This window comes from Hylobates moloch, unplaced genomic scaffold (genome assembly GCF_009828535.3).
Source record: "Hylobates moloch isolate HMO894 unplaced genomic scaffold, HMol_V3 SCAFFOLD_1, whole genome shotgun sequence".
Taxonomy (NCBI): Eukaryota; Metazoa; Chordata; class Mammalia; order Primates; family Hylobatidae; genus Hylobates; species Hylobates moloch.
Genome location: NW_026652276.1, coordinates 32,012,801 through 32,029,544, shown reverse-complemented (window position 1 = coordinate 32,029,544; position 16,744 = coordinate 32,012,801). Strand labels below are relative to the sequence as shown.

Here is a 16,744-nt window from a genome sequence, read left to right as displayed (position 1 = left end):
AAGACTCTAAAACTAACTTAAAACTTATGTGTGCTTCAGTAACTTGAGGATTTAATAAATGTTTCCACTTCTGTTGCTGTTGTTGTTTTGCTGTGGTGATTACTGTCATTGTTACAGGCCCATGACAGCCCCACAGATGAGCAGGTGTGACCAAGGTCATAAGGGAACCACCACAGCCAATCACACCATGTCGTCTGGGGTGAACACCAGGTAATTCACTGCGCCTTATTCTTCTATGGTCTCTAAATTTCATACAACCCAATGTCAGCTGTTGAGAATGAAAGGAATCCTGAACATAGTCAATATTGAGTGTGAAAACCTCCAAGGAAAAGAAAAGAAGGTGAGAGTTCAGAGTTACAAGAAAATACCAAGGCTTCTTTTGAAATTGTCAAAGAGAAATCTAAACCAACTTCATAAATAGGCATTGCTGTTGTTTTGTTTGCTCGAGCATGGTTCTCTGCCTCCTGGGTGGTCTTTGAACTATTCCAGTGTTGTTTCATTTGCCTTCAACAAAAGGCAAATAAACAATAATAATCAGGAGGTGGTTTATCATTCCCGGGGCACTAAGAGTCAACTTACTTTCATCTGGACAGATTTTCTGCAGACATTTCATACAAACTTTGGCATATGCCCTCAAATGATGCTTTTCATGGTTGTTAACTTAATCTCCTTCTCTTGTTTTGGTGTAACTCTGATACTGGCTATGCTAGTTAATATTTTACCCATTTCATTTCATCTGTGTTAGCTTTAAATATTCCGACATACACAAAAAGCCTAATTAGCTTCCTCCTACAAGGAAGATTTAAGATAGGGCAAACCCAAACTCAGCTTAAGAAAAAATTATCTTTTTCCAGTATGGAGTAGTTGGCATGGAAATCATAAGGAGAAATTCAATAAATTTTCACTCACTCTGAAGCCTATTTTTAAGTGTGTATCATTATTCATGTAAAGTTAATTCCCTGTTCATCATATATATTCATATTAAAAATAAAACAAAAATAAATTCCAAACCCAGCTATAAATTGCCTGGTGTGATGTTTAACTCATGCCTCAATTTCCTATATTAAGGGAAAATGATATACTGTAGTTTAGTGATATTTAGAGACTTCTCTAGGTTCACCGGGTTAAATGAGGGCTTCTAAAGAAGAAAGAGGGCTTTTAAAGTCTTAATATCCATGAATCATAAAGCAGTAAGTCTCCAGAACTGAAAGGAAGTCAGCCATGATTCTCCTTCCTGTCACTTAAGACAGAGCACATGTTATTAAAACTATAACTTAAATTTCAAAATGTCCAAAAATTTCTCTCATTTGGCTATATTCTATGAGTTTGTATATATTTTTATAATAGTTGTCTTTACCCAAATCATGCAACAATAAAACAGCTTTTGTAGTAGCTATAATTGCAGTATATGTGTTAGCCAAATGAAAGATAAAGACTTTATGTTTTAGGAGTAATATATGTATATTTGTGAACTTATCAAAATATATAGCTTCAAGGGCTTTTCATATGAAAAAGTCTGTAAGAAAGCCCAACCAAAGGATCCCATTCTTGCTCTAATAGTTATGTAGACTGTTTTTCTAACTCCCAGGTACCAGGAACAAGGAGCCAAACTGCACTTTATCAGGTACAGAAAGACTTGCTCTAATTTCATACCAGTTCTGACATCTTGAGATGATTGCCTTTTAAGCTGGTTTATGGCTCTGTTAGATTTCATTTGATGCATAACATACTATTTCTGGGTAAACCCCCAAAAGTGGCTTTACTACAATTTGGGACGACAGTCTCTTCTAGGCTGATAAGCTTTCTTTATCCTTCAGGTGAGGTTCTCCTTGGCCTCACCTTACTGATGCATTAACTCATTAGGAATCTTATATTTTTCTTCGGTGTGATACCCTCTTCTCACAGCTGCTACATGAATACATTTTCAGACCCCTATTTAATCTTACACAATTTCCCAGGGAAAACCTTCATTTACTGGAGGAAGGGCAAGGCCTTCCCAGAGAGGAACTGGATGAACGAATTGCTCGGGAAGAGTTCAGAAGACCCCGGGAGTCCTTACTGAATATTTGCACAGAGTTCTATAAGCACTGTGGGCCGCGGCTGAAGATCTTGCAAAATCTGGCTGGGGAGCCTCGGGTCACTGCCCTGGAACTGCTGGATGTGAAGTCTCACATGAGGTACTGGCCTTGCTTTCCCTGCCCCAAGTGTGAACACAGCTTCGCCCACGTGTCTGAATGTGTGTGTTGGGTTGAGAGTGGGGGTTCTCCAGGAAAAACACTTAATATAGAATGATTTGTTTCTGGTGACTTAGGTACACATCATACAGAACCCTCTAGTAAAGTGTGCATTAAGTCCATCAAACAGGATCTTAGGGTGGACAAGGGGAAAATGTTCGTAAGATAGAAAAGCACGGTTTATATATTTGCTTCTCAATAAAAGAGAAAGAAAGGGAAATTTTATCACCTGAATTCTTAGAAAAGAATTCTAGAAAAGAATTCTTCTCACTACTATTTACTGCCCAGATTCTAATTTTTCACAAGAATTGAATGTTTCTTCTCTGTTATTTTACATGAGGAATGCACAACTACTTTCTGCTTCTGGGGTCCCTAAAAAGCCAGTAATGAGCCCTGCAGGGAAGTTAGCAGTTTTAACTCAGCCAACTTGGCTTAGGCCTGAAATCCCCTTTATATAAACAGCCTTCCAACCGTTAAAAAAATGTGTCCTGGTAAAAATTCTGAACTAGATGAGGCCAGTCGTCATTTACATGTTTTACTCTTAGTGTGCTAGGGAAAGGCCCCAGAATTACTTCCCTGTGCACTTGTATTTTGTCTTCCTACAGAGATGCCATTTCACTTGAAATTCATGCTAAAGGCTGTATTTGTGTTTCAAAAGGAACGTGATTCCAGAGGACCGTCTATTCAGATTTGTAATCGTTTGTTAAGGGTGATAAAAATCCCTTCAAAGAAAAATGTCATGGGTAACAAAAGATTCACTTGGAAAATTTAATGTATCAATAAAGGTAAAAGTAGAGTTAGGTTCAGCCACTTCCAAATAACGTTGCAATTTCACAAAACTCACAGTTTCCTGGTTATTGCCTTTTTTTAAATTTAGAAAGTACTAAATGAAGGAAAATGAGAAGACAGAAATGTACAGTGAGCATAGGTTCTTTTTCTTCCAGTGTAATTTCACATCCTTTGAATTGTGGGCACACACCCAGCACTGCCCTGGAGAACCCCAGAGCCTCACTGGAGTTCACACTCCCTGCTGTGCAGTAATGGGGAAGAGCTTATTTCACACTGAGAAGTTCAGCTCCTAGATGGGAGCCTTCAGAGAAAGGGGAGGGACATTTGGAGTGTTAAGGTCCTGCTGTCATAGCAACCTAGGAATTTATTCAGCCCCTCCACTTCCTTTCCCGCTGGTCTTCTCTAGCTGACCTAAGCAATTCTGTGAACAGAGAAACATCACATTCCCAGAGTCAGAAAATCACTATGACCAATGGCCATTTTGTGAGAGAAAAGGAAAAATATTCCTAAAAGATGGATGTGTGTGTGTGTGTGTCTGTGTGTGAGAGTGAGAGAGAGAGAGAGAGAGAGAGAGACTATGAGATAATGACTGTCCCATAACCTGACTGTATTTATACTCTTCCTTAGGGCATTTGGAGGGAGGGAACAGCAAGAGTCAGAGAGGCTGGAGCTCCCTCTAGAGGTCAATACCTATTAAAGGTTAAATGAAGTAGAAATGATTTAGCTCTGTGCCTGGCACAGATCTGGACACAATAGATACTAACGCTAATGAGAATGGTTCAAATACTACGTTAAACACTGGGGATGTAAACTAAGGTCCTGGTTTTTTTGTTTGTTTGTTTGTTTGTTTTGAGAAGGAGTCTCGCCCTTTCACCCAGGCTGGAGTGCAGTGGCGCGATCTCGGCTCGCTGCAGGCTCTGCCACCCGGGGTTCACGCCATTCTCCTGCCTCAGCCTCCCGAGTAGCTGGGACTACAGGCGCCCGCCACCTCGCCCGGCTAATTTTTTTGTATTTTTAGTAGAGACTGGGTTTCACCGTGTTAGCCAGGATGGTCTCGATCTCCTGACCTCGTGATCCACCCGCCTCGGCCTCCCAAAGTGCTGGGATTACAGGCGTGAGCCACCGCGCCCGGCCAGGTCCTGGTCTTCAAGATTATCACGGTTCAATGCAAGAGGCACATAAGAAAATAACTATAATACAAAGTTGCAAGTACTATAATCGCATTTACATTTATGTATTATTATATAAAGGATTTGAGGCAACTCAGAAAATATTTGAAGGGAGAGTGTATACAAATTATAGAGTCAGGATAATGTGAAAGATTTTCAAGGAGTTAATTATCTTTATGATAAGATTAGCACAGGAAATCAATATAAGATCATATTAGATATTATTCATGAACCATAAATTTGACCTTCTTAGTTATCAAAGCAATGAGTGAAAAAAGATTAATTACAAAATCATAATATAAATAAGTTAAAAACAAAACAGTTGCTCGGTGAAACAATACTTTTTTAAAATACGAAGAACAAGAAAAATCTTGTAGGGGCCAAGGGAAAATTTCCCCTTCACTCTCTGAAGGTTTGCTGAAAGTCACCTGATAAAAGGCAGATCATAATCAAAAAGCATGAAAATGTATTTGATCATAGTTTTACCTGACACAGGAGCCTTCAGGATGAAGACCCAAAAATACAGGGGAAGCTCTCCATTTTTAAGTTTAACAAAGTATGGATAGCCATGTATAAATATGACTGGACAGAAAGGGTATGATCCCGTGCTCATAGACCAAGTGAGGAAACCCAGCATGGCCTGTGTGTTTGGATTCTTCTTGGCCTCTCTGGTTAGCATCCCTTCCTTCTGGGAATGGGGCAAGACCCTTTCTGGAAAGGGGGCGTTGTTATGACCTACAATCAAACAAGATGGGTCAGGTAATTTCTTTATGGCTAGTTTTTACACAGAAAGATGGGGGAAAGTTAGTGTAATATTTTTAAGTTTTATGGCTGGCTTCGGGAAAAAAGGTTCTGGTTTTAATGACTTGCTTTGAGGAAAAGGGTTTCCAGTTTCCATGGCTAGCCTTGGAAAAGAATGAGAGGCCACAGAGAGGAGGGCAGAAGAAGATCAGTGAAAAACCTTGGCTTCTGAGGTCTTCATTTTGGGGTATTGCTTTCTGAGCTTCAACAGTCTCCTGGTTGGTGTTTGTTAAAAGGGAAGAGTAGTATGATGAACAGAGTCCTCAACAACATCCCTATGGTAGATAAAGTGCTGGTTGTACATGGCTGGATGCCTGTTAGTATATAAAGTTGGCACAAAGTCATAATGCAGTTCAGCAAGAGCAATTGATCTGAAGCCAGGATAATGTCATTCAAGAGCATAGCTATTTCATGGCCTGGGTCGATAGGAGGGCAACATTTTTATTGCCCAGGGAATATTTAGACTAAATGCCCTTTTTTAATGCAATTTCTCACAACAAGCTTTTGAAAAAGACAGGCCTGCCATAGTCTCTAACCAAATAGAGACATTCTGTGTTGCTGAGTAAGGGCAGATCCAGATGCTTTGAACTTATACTAAGCAAAGGATGTAATTAAGGCTCTCTTATAAATTAAGTGCACACTTGAATATATGTAAAAGTTGGAGCTTAATATATAAATTTGCGAATTGACGGTAGTATTAAATCGTTCTTAAATTATAAGAATAGATAATGTCACCCAAGGATGAAAAGTTGATTTTTCAAAAGAGAAAGAGAAATGGGATGATATAAAAAATACAAATGTTTGCCGAAATAATTCGAATCAAACCAACAAGTTAAGAAGCATTGCTAAGGCAATCTATACTTCTGAATTTGCAGAATGTATGGTTGGTTACAAGGCTCTTGAAGAAAATATTCTTGATTAGAGTCTCTGACCTACAGAAATGTATTGCTTCATTTGTTCAACCCAGTGCTGCCAAAGCAGCTGGATAACGGAATCTGCAAATTCTCTCTCTCTCTCTCTCTTTCTCTGTCTGTCTGTCTCTCTTTCTTATGTGCGGTCTCTATCTCTCTCATTCTCTTTCTCTCTTTCTCTTTTCCTCTCTCCCTCACCCTCTGAATGGGAAAATCTCTTGTGTTCCCACTGGGAAAGAACCATAGGAAAGTTTTTTGATTATGCATGTGATAGTACAGCAAAGACTATGGGAAAGGGAAATTTTGTTTTATGCGCAAAACAAATTTATTTTGTCACATGGCCAGGAATTAGAGAAATTCAGGTAGTAATCCATAAAATGGCTCTTAAATTCAGCTCTAAATATTCTTTGGAAGCTTCAAATAGACACATTGATTATTTCACAAGCACTTCTCAATGTTATCTTTAAAATAATAAGAGAAAAGAAATAAGTGCATATAGATGTACTCTTATTTGTCACACAAATAACCTGAGAAGAATTATTTTCTGTATATCAAATTCATGAGAAAGAGATAAACAAAAGAATGTATAAGCTGTTTAAAATGATTTCTTTTAAACAGCCACATTCACACAGAATTCCAGGACGATGTGAATATGTTCAGTTTGGAGAGAAGACAGTGGGAATTAAGAGACAATAACTATTTCTTGATAATGAAGGGTCATGATGAAGATGGATTGGATTTATGCTTTCAGAATTAAGCCTAGTAGGAAGAAATGAAAGGGAATTTGGAGGCCTAACATGAAAGGAAACTCTCACAGTGTGGACCTCCAAAGATGAAATAAGTTGCCTTGTACAGTAGTGAATTTTCTATCCATGGAGCTAGTCACATAAAGCAATTGTAGACCAATCTAAATAATTAGAGAGGTAATGGCCTTGGCTGTGACTCCTAAACCAGGATGCCTATCAAAATCAACTGAGGAGCTCTTACCCTCTAGATCCTTTCAGTTATTCACTCTTCAGTTCTCTTGGAGTAATCACAATTTCTCTTTATTACAATGCTATAGTTAATATGTGAGACAAAGAATTACATAATATTACCACTGCACTACTCCTAATGCATCAGTGGATCTGTGCAGTGACTAGGAACAGCTAATATCATAAAAAGAGTGACAACTAGGAATCCTGTACCTCCTGACAGAAGTACACACCACACACACCACCTGCTAAGTACTCTTGCCAAAAAATCAAAACTGAGTCTGCAGATGTAGGCCCTGGATTTAACTTCCAATTGAATTAAATACAAAGGCAGTAGGATAGATTAAATTACACCGTGGAGATTCAATCAGCAAAATTGAGAGTGTTGCTACAGAGAATTTCTTTAATAAATAACAAGATAAGGCTGGGCGCGGTTGTTCACGCCTGTAATCCCAGCACTTTGGGAGGCCGAGTTGGGCAGATCAGGAGGTCAAGAGATCGAGACCATCCTGGCCAACATAGTGAAACCCTCGTCTCTACTAAAAATACAAAAATTAGCTGGGCGTGGTGGCATGCGCCTGTAGTCCCAGCTACTCAGGAGGCTGAGGCAGGAGAATCGCTTGTACCGGGAGGCAGAGGTTGCAGTGAGCCAAGATCGCACCACTGCACTCCAGCCTGGCGACAGAGCGAGACTCTGTCTCAAAAAAAAAAAAAGACAAGTACAGAAGGGGGGAATTCTACATATTAAAAGAGACTTAAGGACGTATCAACAAATAGAAATTTATGGGCCTTATTTTTTCCTAATTTGTAAACAAAAAAAAAGTAATTATGAGATAATGTGTGAATGTTGAAAACTGACTGGATATTTGGGTTTTTTAAAAAATTATTTTTAATTTGTTAAATGTCATATTGTGTTATGTTTAATTTTTCTGAGTCCATAAATTTGGAGACACATACTGAAATATGTCTGGGTAAATGATATGATGCTTGGGATTTACTTTAAAATAGTCTAGGGTGGGGAAAAAGGGGGAGTGTTTGGGGGTATAAGTAAAACAAGAGTCACTGTAGGCCGAGTACAGTGGCTCACACCTGTAATCCCAGCACTTTTGGGAGGCTGAGGCAGGCAGATTGCTTGAGTCCAGGAGCTCAAAACCAGCCTGGGCAACATAGCAAAACCCCATCTCTACAAAAATTACAAAAATTAGCCAGGCATGGGGCTGTGCACCTGTAGTCCCAGCTACTTGGAAGGCTGAGGTTGAGTGATGGGTATTTTGGGGCTTACTATATACTGATCTCTCTACCTTTTTATATGTTTGAGATTTTCCAAAATAAAAGTTAAAAATATACAGATTTCTGGGCCCAGACCTTAGAAGTTTTTTTTTTTTTTTTTTTAGACAGAGTCTTGCTCTGTCATCGGGGCTAGAGTGCAGTGGCACAATCTCCTCAGCCTCCCGAGTAGTTGGGATTACAGGTGCCCACCACCATGCCCAACTGATTTTTTTGTATTTCTAGTAGAGACAGGATTTCACCATCTTGGCCAGGCTGATCTTGAACTCCTGACCTCGTGATCCACCCGCCTTGGCCTCCCAAAGTGCTGGAATTACAGGCGTGAGCCACCACGCCCGGCCAGAAGTTCTTATTTATGAGATTTTTGGAGGTCCTGGGAAACTATATTTTTTCATTTTCCTTTTAAGCTGTGTTAGAAAAATAATAATAGTAAGAGGTGCCAGTGTGAACCTGACTGCCTACAGGATATTATGACTATTATGGGATCTTTCAACCCTAAGATTCCATGACACAAAGAAGATTATCTTCAGAGCTTTTCCAGTACAAACTTATCTCAAAAAAAAAAAAAAAAGATCTTATTTTTCCGTTTATCTCAAATCTCCTCCTCTATTTAGTAACAATCCTGAAAACTTTCCACGTATGGCTGCTCCTGCTGATGCCATCCACACATGAATTCCTAGGTAACATTAGGCCTCTCTGCTCCCCTCCTCCATCAGGAATCCTTTGTCCTACATTCCAGTTCCATAGGATCCTTTGCCTGCCTAACTCAACATGTACTGATTCAAGCCAAAGATTCAAATAATGGGTGGTAGTAACTTAGTGTATTACCCTTCCTAAAGAAATTTGTCTTCAAATGAATTTTCAGTATCTTGACAAAGAATATGAACATTTCAGCCACTGTGTCTTAGGTGTATTTTTTAGAATATAAGCTTTTTTATTGAGGAAAAAAATCAAGCTCAAATCATACAGAATAGTTGTAAGATATTTTTATGAATGAGTATACATTACCTCTTAATATTATCTTGTACACATTCTGCATCTACTCAGTATATTTTATCAGGAGCCACTGTAAAATGTTTAAATACTTTCTCCTTCACACAAAATTAAATTAAGTTGGCTTTAAGGCTATGTACATCATTGTATTTGTATTATTTGGAAATTGGTAATCCATATCTAGTTCTGAAGATTATTTCGTTAACTATTACATTTACTAGAAACCTCATTTGCCCAATTAATCTATTTGGCCAATTCTCCTTCAGAAAATCTGACACTTAGGACATCAACACTTGGGTCTGGTGACTGTCTCACAAGGGTGTGTTGAGAGTTGAAGCACAACTTTCCCTCTGGCAGTTCCTGTATGGAACCGAGTTGGGAAATCTAAGAAGTAGAGGCAACCAAAACCAATGTCATCCAGACAGTACAACTGGGTCTATTATATGAAGAATCTCAACGAGAGAAAAGATACATGTATAAGATAAAAAGAGAGGAGGAGGCTTTAAAGGAGAGGGATGGAAATGGAGCCTGAAGAACTCCTTGGGTTGCAACAAAAACCAAGAGCACTTTTTGTAGGGTGGCTTTGACCTTGACTATGGGTACTGAGGGAGTTCTGAAGCCATGAAATTTACAAGGACATTTGATATTTGTGATTTTATTGTTCATTAAAGTTAGGTTCTCTTTTATATGCATATGTCATATATATAATATACATGTATTTGTGTGTATATATACCTGTATATATACACATGCACATTCTCAGAAATGACATTCTCTAAATATATTTGGCCTATCCTTAATCTCTCTGGATTTTAGTTTCCTTATCAGATGCTCTTTACATGTTGTCTCTGAAGCATTCTATGATTCTCTATTAATATGCATGTGTAGGTATCACTGTTCTGATATGTGGGAGAGCAGAGGGATAGAGGATGTTGGGAAGAATGTTCTTAGTTCAGGGAGTTGGTGGTCTGGAAGGGGTGATTAACATGATGCTGTGTGGAAAAATTCCTGTTGTGTAATTCTAAGCTTATACTTTAAAATATATATACATATATATATATATATATTTTAGGTTGGCAGAAATTGCACACTCCCTTCTGAAGCTGGCACCATATGACACTCAGACAATGGAGAGTCGTGGGCTTCGGCGCTACATCATGGAGATGCTACCCATTACTGACTGGACAGCTGAGGCAGTGAGGCCGGCCCTCATCCTCATTTTAAAAAGATTGGATAGAATGTTCAATAAAATTCATAAGATGCCTACTTTGAGGTGAGAGTGCCTCCTAGTTAGCTGTTGCTATCACAAATGTCAAAGTTAATATTTGACATTTTTTAAGATGGTGGATCATTCTGGAGTTGAATGAATGACTTGAAAGTTTTCTTTGGTATACGTGCATAGTTAATAGGGTCTATGAATGCCTAAGTAGCAAAGCCTACATTTTGAGAAAAATAACATTTTCTTTAAAAGTATATGTGCTCATCTTGAAAAAATCTATCCATTTCTTAGCTATCATGCTCCTCATCTGACACATATAAAAATTTCAATTAGTACCCTTTAATCCCTTTTAAAATAAGGGATGATTGGCCTTATAAATGAAACAACTAATGAGAAAAGAAAATGAATTTTATGTTCAAAATACTATATTTAACAAAGCTAGTTAACATATTTAGGTACCAGTTTAGAGAAATTCCAAGCTTTACAATAATCGCCAAGCAGAAGCTTAAATATTTGCAGGATTGAAAACAAACACCTAATTTTCACTTTTTTACCTAATTCAGTGTGGTACTAAATGAACACTATTAATGCTTGATCTTTGTTCAGTGACCTGGGAAATATTTATTGGTAGCCTACATATTAGCAGATGTTTTTCAACCACTGTACTTAGAGATGTGAGCCGAGTTTGGAAACTGTAGTGATAGTGAGCAGATAGTTCAACAGATTAATACTGGTAAACCCACTTACTCAGAAATTTCAAGTTTGGGTTAGTGAGAAAATTTTCTGTCCTTTTAAACTAAACCCCAAAATCAGTGTGACTCCTTCCCGAGAATTTATAGCACTTAATGTTCAATTCATCAGAATTTTTCAGGTATTAGTCCATAATCTCCTTCACACTAATCCAGCCTTCAGGAGTCATTAAAAAAACAAATTGAAAATCTTTATTCTAATAATCGATTATTTGTTTTTATATTCTTTTATACCGTGGTGATGACTGCCTATACATTATTTCAAGGTTATTTATTTCGGTGGCATGGAAATGCCTGTTTTAAAACACTATTTCTTTAGTGATCCCAGTGGAACATTTGTGTCTATCAGCAAATGGCTTATCAAAGATTTATAACTGTCTCACAAGGGTGTGTTGAAATAAATTCCTTTCTTAAATACTTCATATCTAAAGATGTTAAACATCTCCAAAAATGACCCATTTATGCTTCCCGAAAGTAGATTTCTGGATTAATACATACATAGGCTTGGTCAGTTATAGGCAATTTTCTTGGGAGATAGGCTATGAATATGGAGTTGGCTTGGATTTAAACTCATTAGGTGATCTCAGTTCAGCACAAGAAATGTTGACGGAACCTGACCTGCACATTACCTTCAGTGTCGGAGATGTCACATAGCCTCATTTATGAATACATTTCCATTTGTCATTGCAGATTCCATTTCGCTAGAAAACATAAGCTTAGAAAGTATTGCCAGGAAAATATAAGGAAATACTGTTAATATCAGTAAAGCCCAAGCTGTTTATTTTGGGGCCACAGGGATGAATCAGTACTAGGACAATTATGAAATGGATTGACTTTTATTACAGAAAATCCCATATTCATTTAATTGGGTTATGTGTACAGTAACACTATTTATACTACCATAGAAAGTAGCCAAAAAATACATATCATTTCTTGGGAGGCCAAGAAAGAACATTGTTTAAATAAACTATTTTCTTCTAATGTGATCTTCTTGGCAGGAGTTAAGCTATATAAATCAAATTAGTGGTAGTCTGGTGTAAAAACTGATGGGCGTGTGTAATCTGATAAACAGGTTTCAGAAATGCAGCTGGGGTCAGATTAGTTCTATTGGGAGTAATTACCCCTGTGATCAGTTTTCTACAGTGGTAGTCTTAGGACCCTCTGTCAAAGCTAAAACCAGGGAAATTAAAATGCAACCCGTTCATCATCTCTGTTTTTTCTTCAATAGATTAGTCGAGTGGGGCAGGCCTGCCTCTGCTACGTTTTCAGTATCTTCTTCCCCTCCCAGTGTGCTCTGTGCTTTTGGAACAATATGGGTAAACTTCATCCCAGAGACACATCCTGTCTTAGATGGCGTCAGAATCACTGTCTCATTCACTTGTTTCAGACTCTCCAGAAGGGAGCCAAGCCGCTAATGGCGCCTATATTGTATTCCAGGCGACAGGTTGAGTGGGAGCCTGCCAGCAATTTGATTGAAGGGGTTTGTTTGACACTTCAGAGGCAGCCAATCATATCCTTCCTGCCTCACCTTAGGTCACTGATCAATGTCTGTGTCAATCTGGTGAGTAGCCAAGTGGCAATCTTATGAAACTTTGCACAATGTAACTCTGCTATTGACTTCTCTGAACTGAAGATTTACAGGTCAACCACTTTGTGCCCCTATCTGCCCATGAAAACAGACGGCTCAGGTGACACTGAAAATAGTGAGGTACATTTCAAGGTGGTGTGTGGGGAGATCCAGGAACCCATCCCTACACAGAAGGGATTTTGGTGTGCTGCTTCCCATGCACTACTTTGACAATTCACCTCTTCAAGTTGCGCTGAGAGTTGAGGGCTGCCAGTTGGAGAGTGGGGTGGCGGAGCCTGCACAATTGGCTAGAAGTTGAGGTAGTCTGGGGTGGGGAACTTAAAATGCAAAGAGGATTTTTTTCTTTTATGGTGCAAAATGACACTATGAGTTGGCCAGTCTAGGATTTATGTGAAGAAAAAAAATTTTAATTGTTTATGTAATATCTAGAGTCTGGTCCTGACAAGGTTTTGTAAAATGTGTGGAAACCATGTTAGAGCATCTCATTAAATAGGACCTGCTGCTTCACTAGTTGAGCAATAAATCTGTAGTTGGAATGCCTAGTGCAAATAGAGCTGTTGCCATCATCATTGTTGTCAGTATTTGCTCCATCAAGGAATGTTGACCGCATTCCTTTGAATTCACAAGTAAGTGTCCAATCTCCTGATTAGAATAGCTTTTTAGTTCATCTCTCATTATTTACATAGTTAACTATAAACAACATTCTACAAAACCTTGGCTGAATTCAGTGTAACGTTCGATCTGACTCCAGACATCACATGCCTTCAGAAGGCAACAAGAAAGAAAAGATTGAAAGTAACATGCCCAACCTTCAATTTATCATTTTTATTATCATCATCATTGAGACTCCCTTACTACAGTTGCATGAAATTGCAATAGTCAAGGCTGGTCATGTGCTCTCTTTGTATTTCAGGTGATGGGAGTGGTAGGACCTTCCAGTGTTGCTGATGGATTACCCCTTCTTCATCTCAGCCCTTATCTCTCACCACCTCTGCCCTTCAGCACAGCTGTTGTCCGGCTTGTAGCATTGCAGATACAGGTGTGACTGCCTTACCTGTTTGTCACGCTCATTAAGTTGCTGGTTGAGGCACCAGATCATGGTGTTCTCGTTTTTTTCTGCAAAGGCTGGGCAAAATCTGTGAAACAAAAGTGTAAACATCTCCAAACTTTTATAGATTTGGAGCTGCAGCCCTGAGCTTGGCCCTAAGTTGTGCTTCTGTAATTCTTCTTGAGATCTCAAATATAGCAGAGTCATTTAGTCCTGCCACAACTTCAGGAACCACTTCAGTCATTGAAAATGTGTGCAAAATAATGGTTCACAGAAAATCAGCTCACAATTGTTAATTAAAAGGCAGTAATATTCACAGTCTGGTTTTAAATCATTTTCAGAAAGAATTGCAATATAAAATTCTTTCAAATGTTATCACTAGACTTTGAATATCTTAATTTTCTTTAATGATTGTGGGTTGAATATTATGAGTGCTTTTTTAAAGAAAATTCTCCCCTTTAATTTATTTCTTAAAATTAAAATAATCATTCCCAAGGCAAAAAAAAAAAAAAAAAACTGCAGAATCCCGTCTCCTGAATATTTCTGTGTGTCACCCAGTTTTAGAGAATGGTAAATCACTGGAAAGCTCCATATTCAATGGAAAGTACACAAGTGATGTAAATGGAAAGTACACAACTGATGTAAATGGATAACTGACACATCCATTGTTTGACAACCAAGCTTGATGGCTCATCATCCAGAGAATGGGTAGATGATAGAAAAGAGATCAAGTAAGAGCTGTGGCTACTGTGCAGAAGAGAAACAGTGACATCCCTAAAGTGATACACTTTAATAACTTGCATACAAAGATCACATATTTCTTTCTACAATGCATATTGTTTCCTGGCTTGAAGAAGGCCTTTCATGGCAGGGGCCAGAGGAATAACTACCAAAAGGAGCAAGTGAGAAGTTCTGATTTTCTTCCTTCTCCTTTGCTGTTAAAATATTTATTGGTAGAAAAATAGAGAAAATTAATGGGGATGTGAAGTTGTTTTTGTACCTGACCATAAGTATTCTAATTTTTCATTTAATATTCAAGATGTTACTATCTTTTTAGGTATATAGCTCTCAATTATATCAAGACAATGGTAAAGTATCAGTTTTGGGTGAAGCTTGTATGCTGTACAGACAACAATTGAACTCATAGTTTACAGGAGCAGCCAGCAGGGAGTCACCGTCTCCATCATACTGTGTAAAAACAAACATACTAAATGGGTGTGGTGGTCAATTAATCTTTTCTTCTATTATTGCTGCACAGGCTTTAAAAGAAGATTTTCCTTTAAGCCATGTGATCTCCCCATTCACCAATCAAGAGCGAAGGGAGGGGATGCTTTTAAATCTGCTCATCCCATTTGTGCTCACAGTAGGATCTGGAAGCAAAGGTCTGATTAATTTAACTAAAGGAAATTTATCATTGTTGTGTTTTCTTAAATGTCAGGCTGTTATTTCTTTTTCCTGTTCCCATGAAGGCTATCACTGAAGTCAGTCTGAATAATTTAAATAGGGTCATCTTAGGAAATAAGAGTTTTTCTTTCTTTTCAGTTTAGCTACCTGGGACCAGAGTTTCTCTGCTCTACTTCTTAGGAGATACATCCTATTTAAAGTCATTTCAGTACAGCAAACATCAGGGGAACAGTCGTTCAATTCAGTTGAGAAAATGGTATTCATTGAAGTACAATGTAAGAATTGACAGGTGAACAAACTTGTGCAACCTACGGACACTGGGTTTAGCAGAAATCCTGCCACTGTCATTAAATTCCAATGTATTTTCATTACTCTTTCTTCTTAGGGGTAGAGGGATTCTTTTAGGAAAAGTTTGTCTCAAATGTAAGTACAGTGCATCATGAGTATTTGCAAAAAGAAAGGAGATTGAAATGGTAAGCGAGACATTTGGCTAAGACCACAAGTTTTTGGGTACCCACTATGGAGAAAATACTCAGGTGCCAGGAACACTGTTTCTGTCCATTGGTGAAGCTGTACTTGATGGGAAACACCTGAATTTCTAGGGTGTTGTAGTTTGGACTTGGAAAGAGCTGAGTTTTTCTGTATCTACTGTGGACAGTCTACCTTGTGATGTTTTTCTTTCCACTTCCCTCTTCCAAATTCTGCCCCTCAGATAGCCCATGGCTGGAGCAGCCTGAGGTGCAGCTGCTGCTGCAGACAGTCATCAATGTGCTCCTCCCACCGCGGATCATCAGCACATCCAGGAGCAAGAACTTCATGTTAGAGAGCTCCCCAGCCCACTGCTCCACCCCTGGGGATGCAGGGAAAGACCTGCGCAGGGAAGGGCTGGCTGAGTCCACCAGCCAAGCAGCATACTTGGGTTGGTACTTTCTCTGTTTGTGCATGTGTATGTATATGTATGTGAAAATATATGTGTAGATAGATAGATAAATAAATAAATAGACGTACTTAGTTAAGTTCCAACTTAACTCAGAAAGAATTTAGAGACCTCAAACCAGAATGTATTTAAAGAGACCTCAATCCAGAATGTATTTAAAGAAGCCACTTGAACAAGAAACATTACCCTTGCAAAAAAGTCTGGTTTCCTTCGGTAAACATATGCCAAAAAACAACGTGGTTTCACATCTGCCATGCCTAAATTACTTGACTGTTTTATATACGAGTGTCTGGGCTTGTAAGGAAGGCATCTGCAGTAAAGATTCTTCCATGCTGATTAAGTACAAGATCACTAGTGAGGTTCAGTAGCTGTTATAGGATCTAAACTCAGTCTAGTATACAAAGACACAGCATTGCACAACACGTGGGGCTCATTGGTCTGTCACCTATATAAATGGAGTTCTGGAGTTGGGCAGTCTACATTCTATGCAGCAAGATTTGGTGACCTTGCAATATGTTATGCCCCTACTAGCTCTTTTTCCTCCCTTAACATGTCTTTAATCTCCACTTTGATCATTACTCTAGTGAGGCCAGTCCAGTCCTGCTCCCACAGGCTTCCCAATCCCTTTCCCTCTTTGACTC

General features: G+C 38.6%; 1 protein-coding gene across 14 annotated transcripts in view; it reads left to right on the top strand.

Annotated features, from left to right (window-relative positions):
- Positions 1-16,744, top strand: part of UNC80 (unc-80 homolog, NALCN channel complex subunit) — a 231,472-nt gene that overhangs the window by 189,349 nt on the left and 25,379 nt on the right. For 12 of the 14 annotated variants that reach the window (XM_032754682.2, XM_032754681.2, XM_032754680.2 and 9 more), the window contains 8 exons: positions 118-210; positions 1,589-1,624; positions 1,959-2,177; positions 10,231-10,431; positions 12,564-12,687; positions 13,628-13,753; positions 15,021-15,144; positions 15,879-16,085. In XM_032754682.2, coding sequence (XP_032610573.1) covers positions 118-210; positions 1,589-1,624; positions 1,959-2,177; positions 10,231-10,431; positions 12,564-12,687; positions 13,628-13,753; positions 15,021-15,144; positions 15,879-16,085 — 1,130 coding nt within the window. Of the gene's footprint in view, positions 1-117; positions 211-1,588; positions 1,625-1,958; positions 2,178-10,230; positions 10,432-12,563; positions 12,688-13,627; positions 13,754-15,020; positions 15,145-15,878; positions 16,086-16,744 lie in introns of those variants that run through there. The other 2 variants (XM_032754687.2, XM_058438893.1) reach the window with 2 other exon arrangements.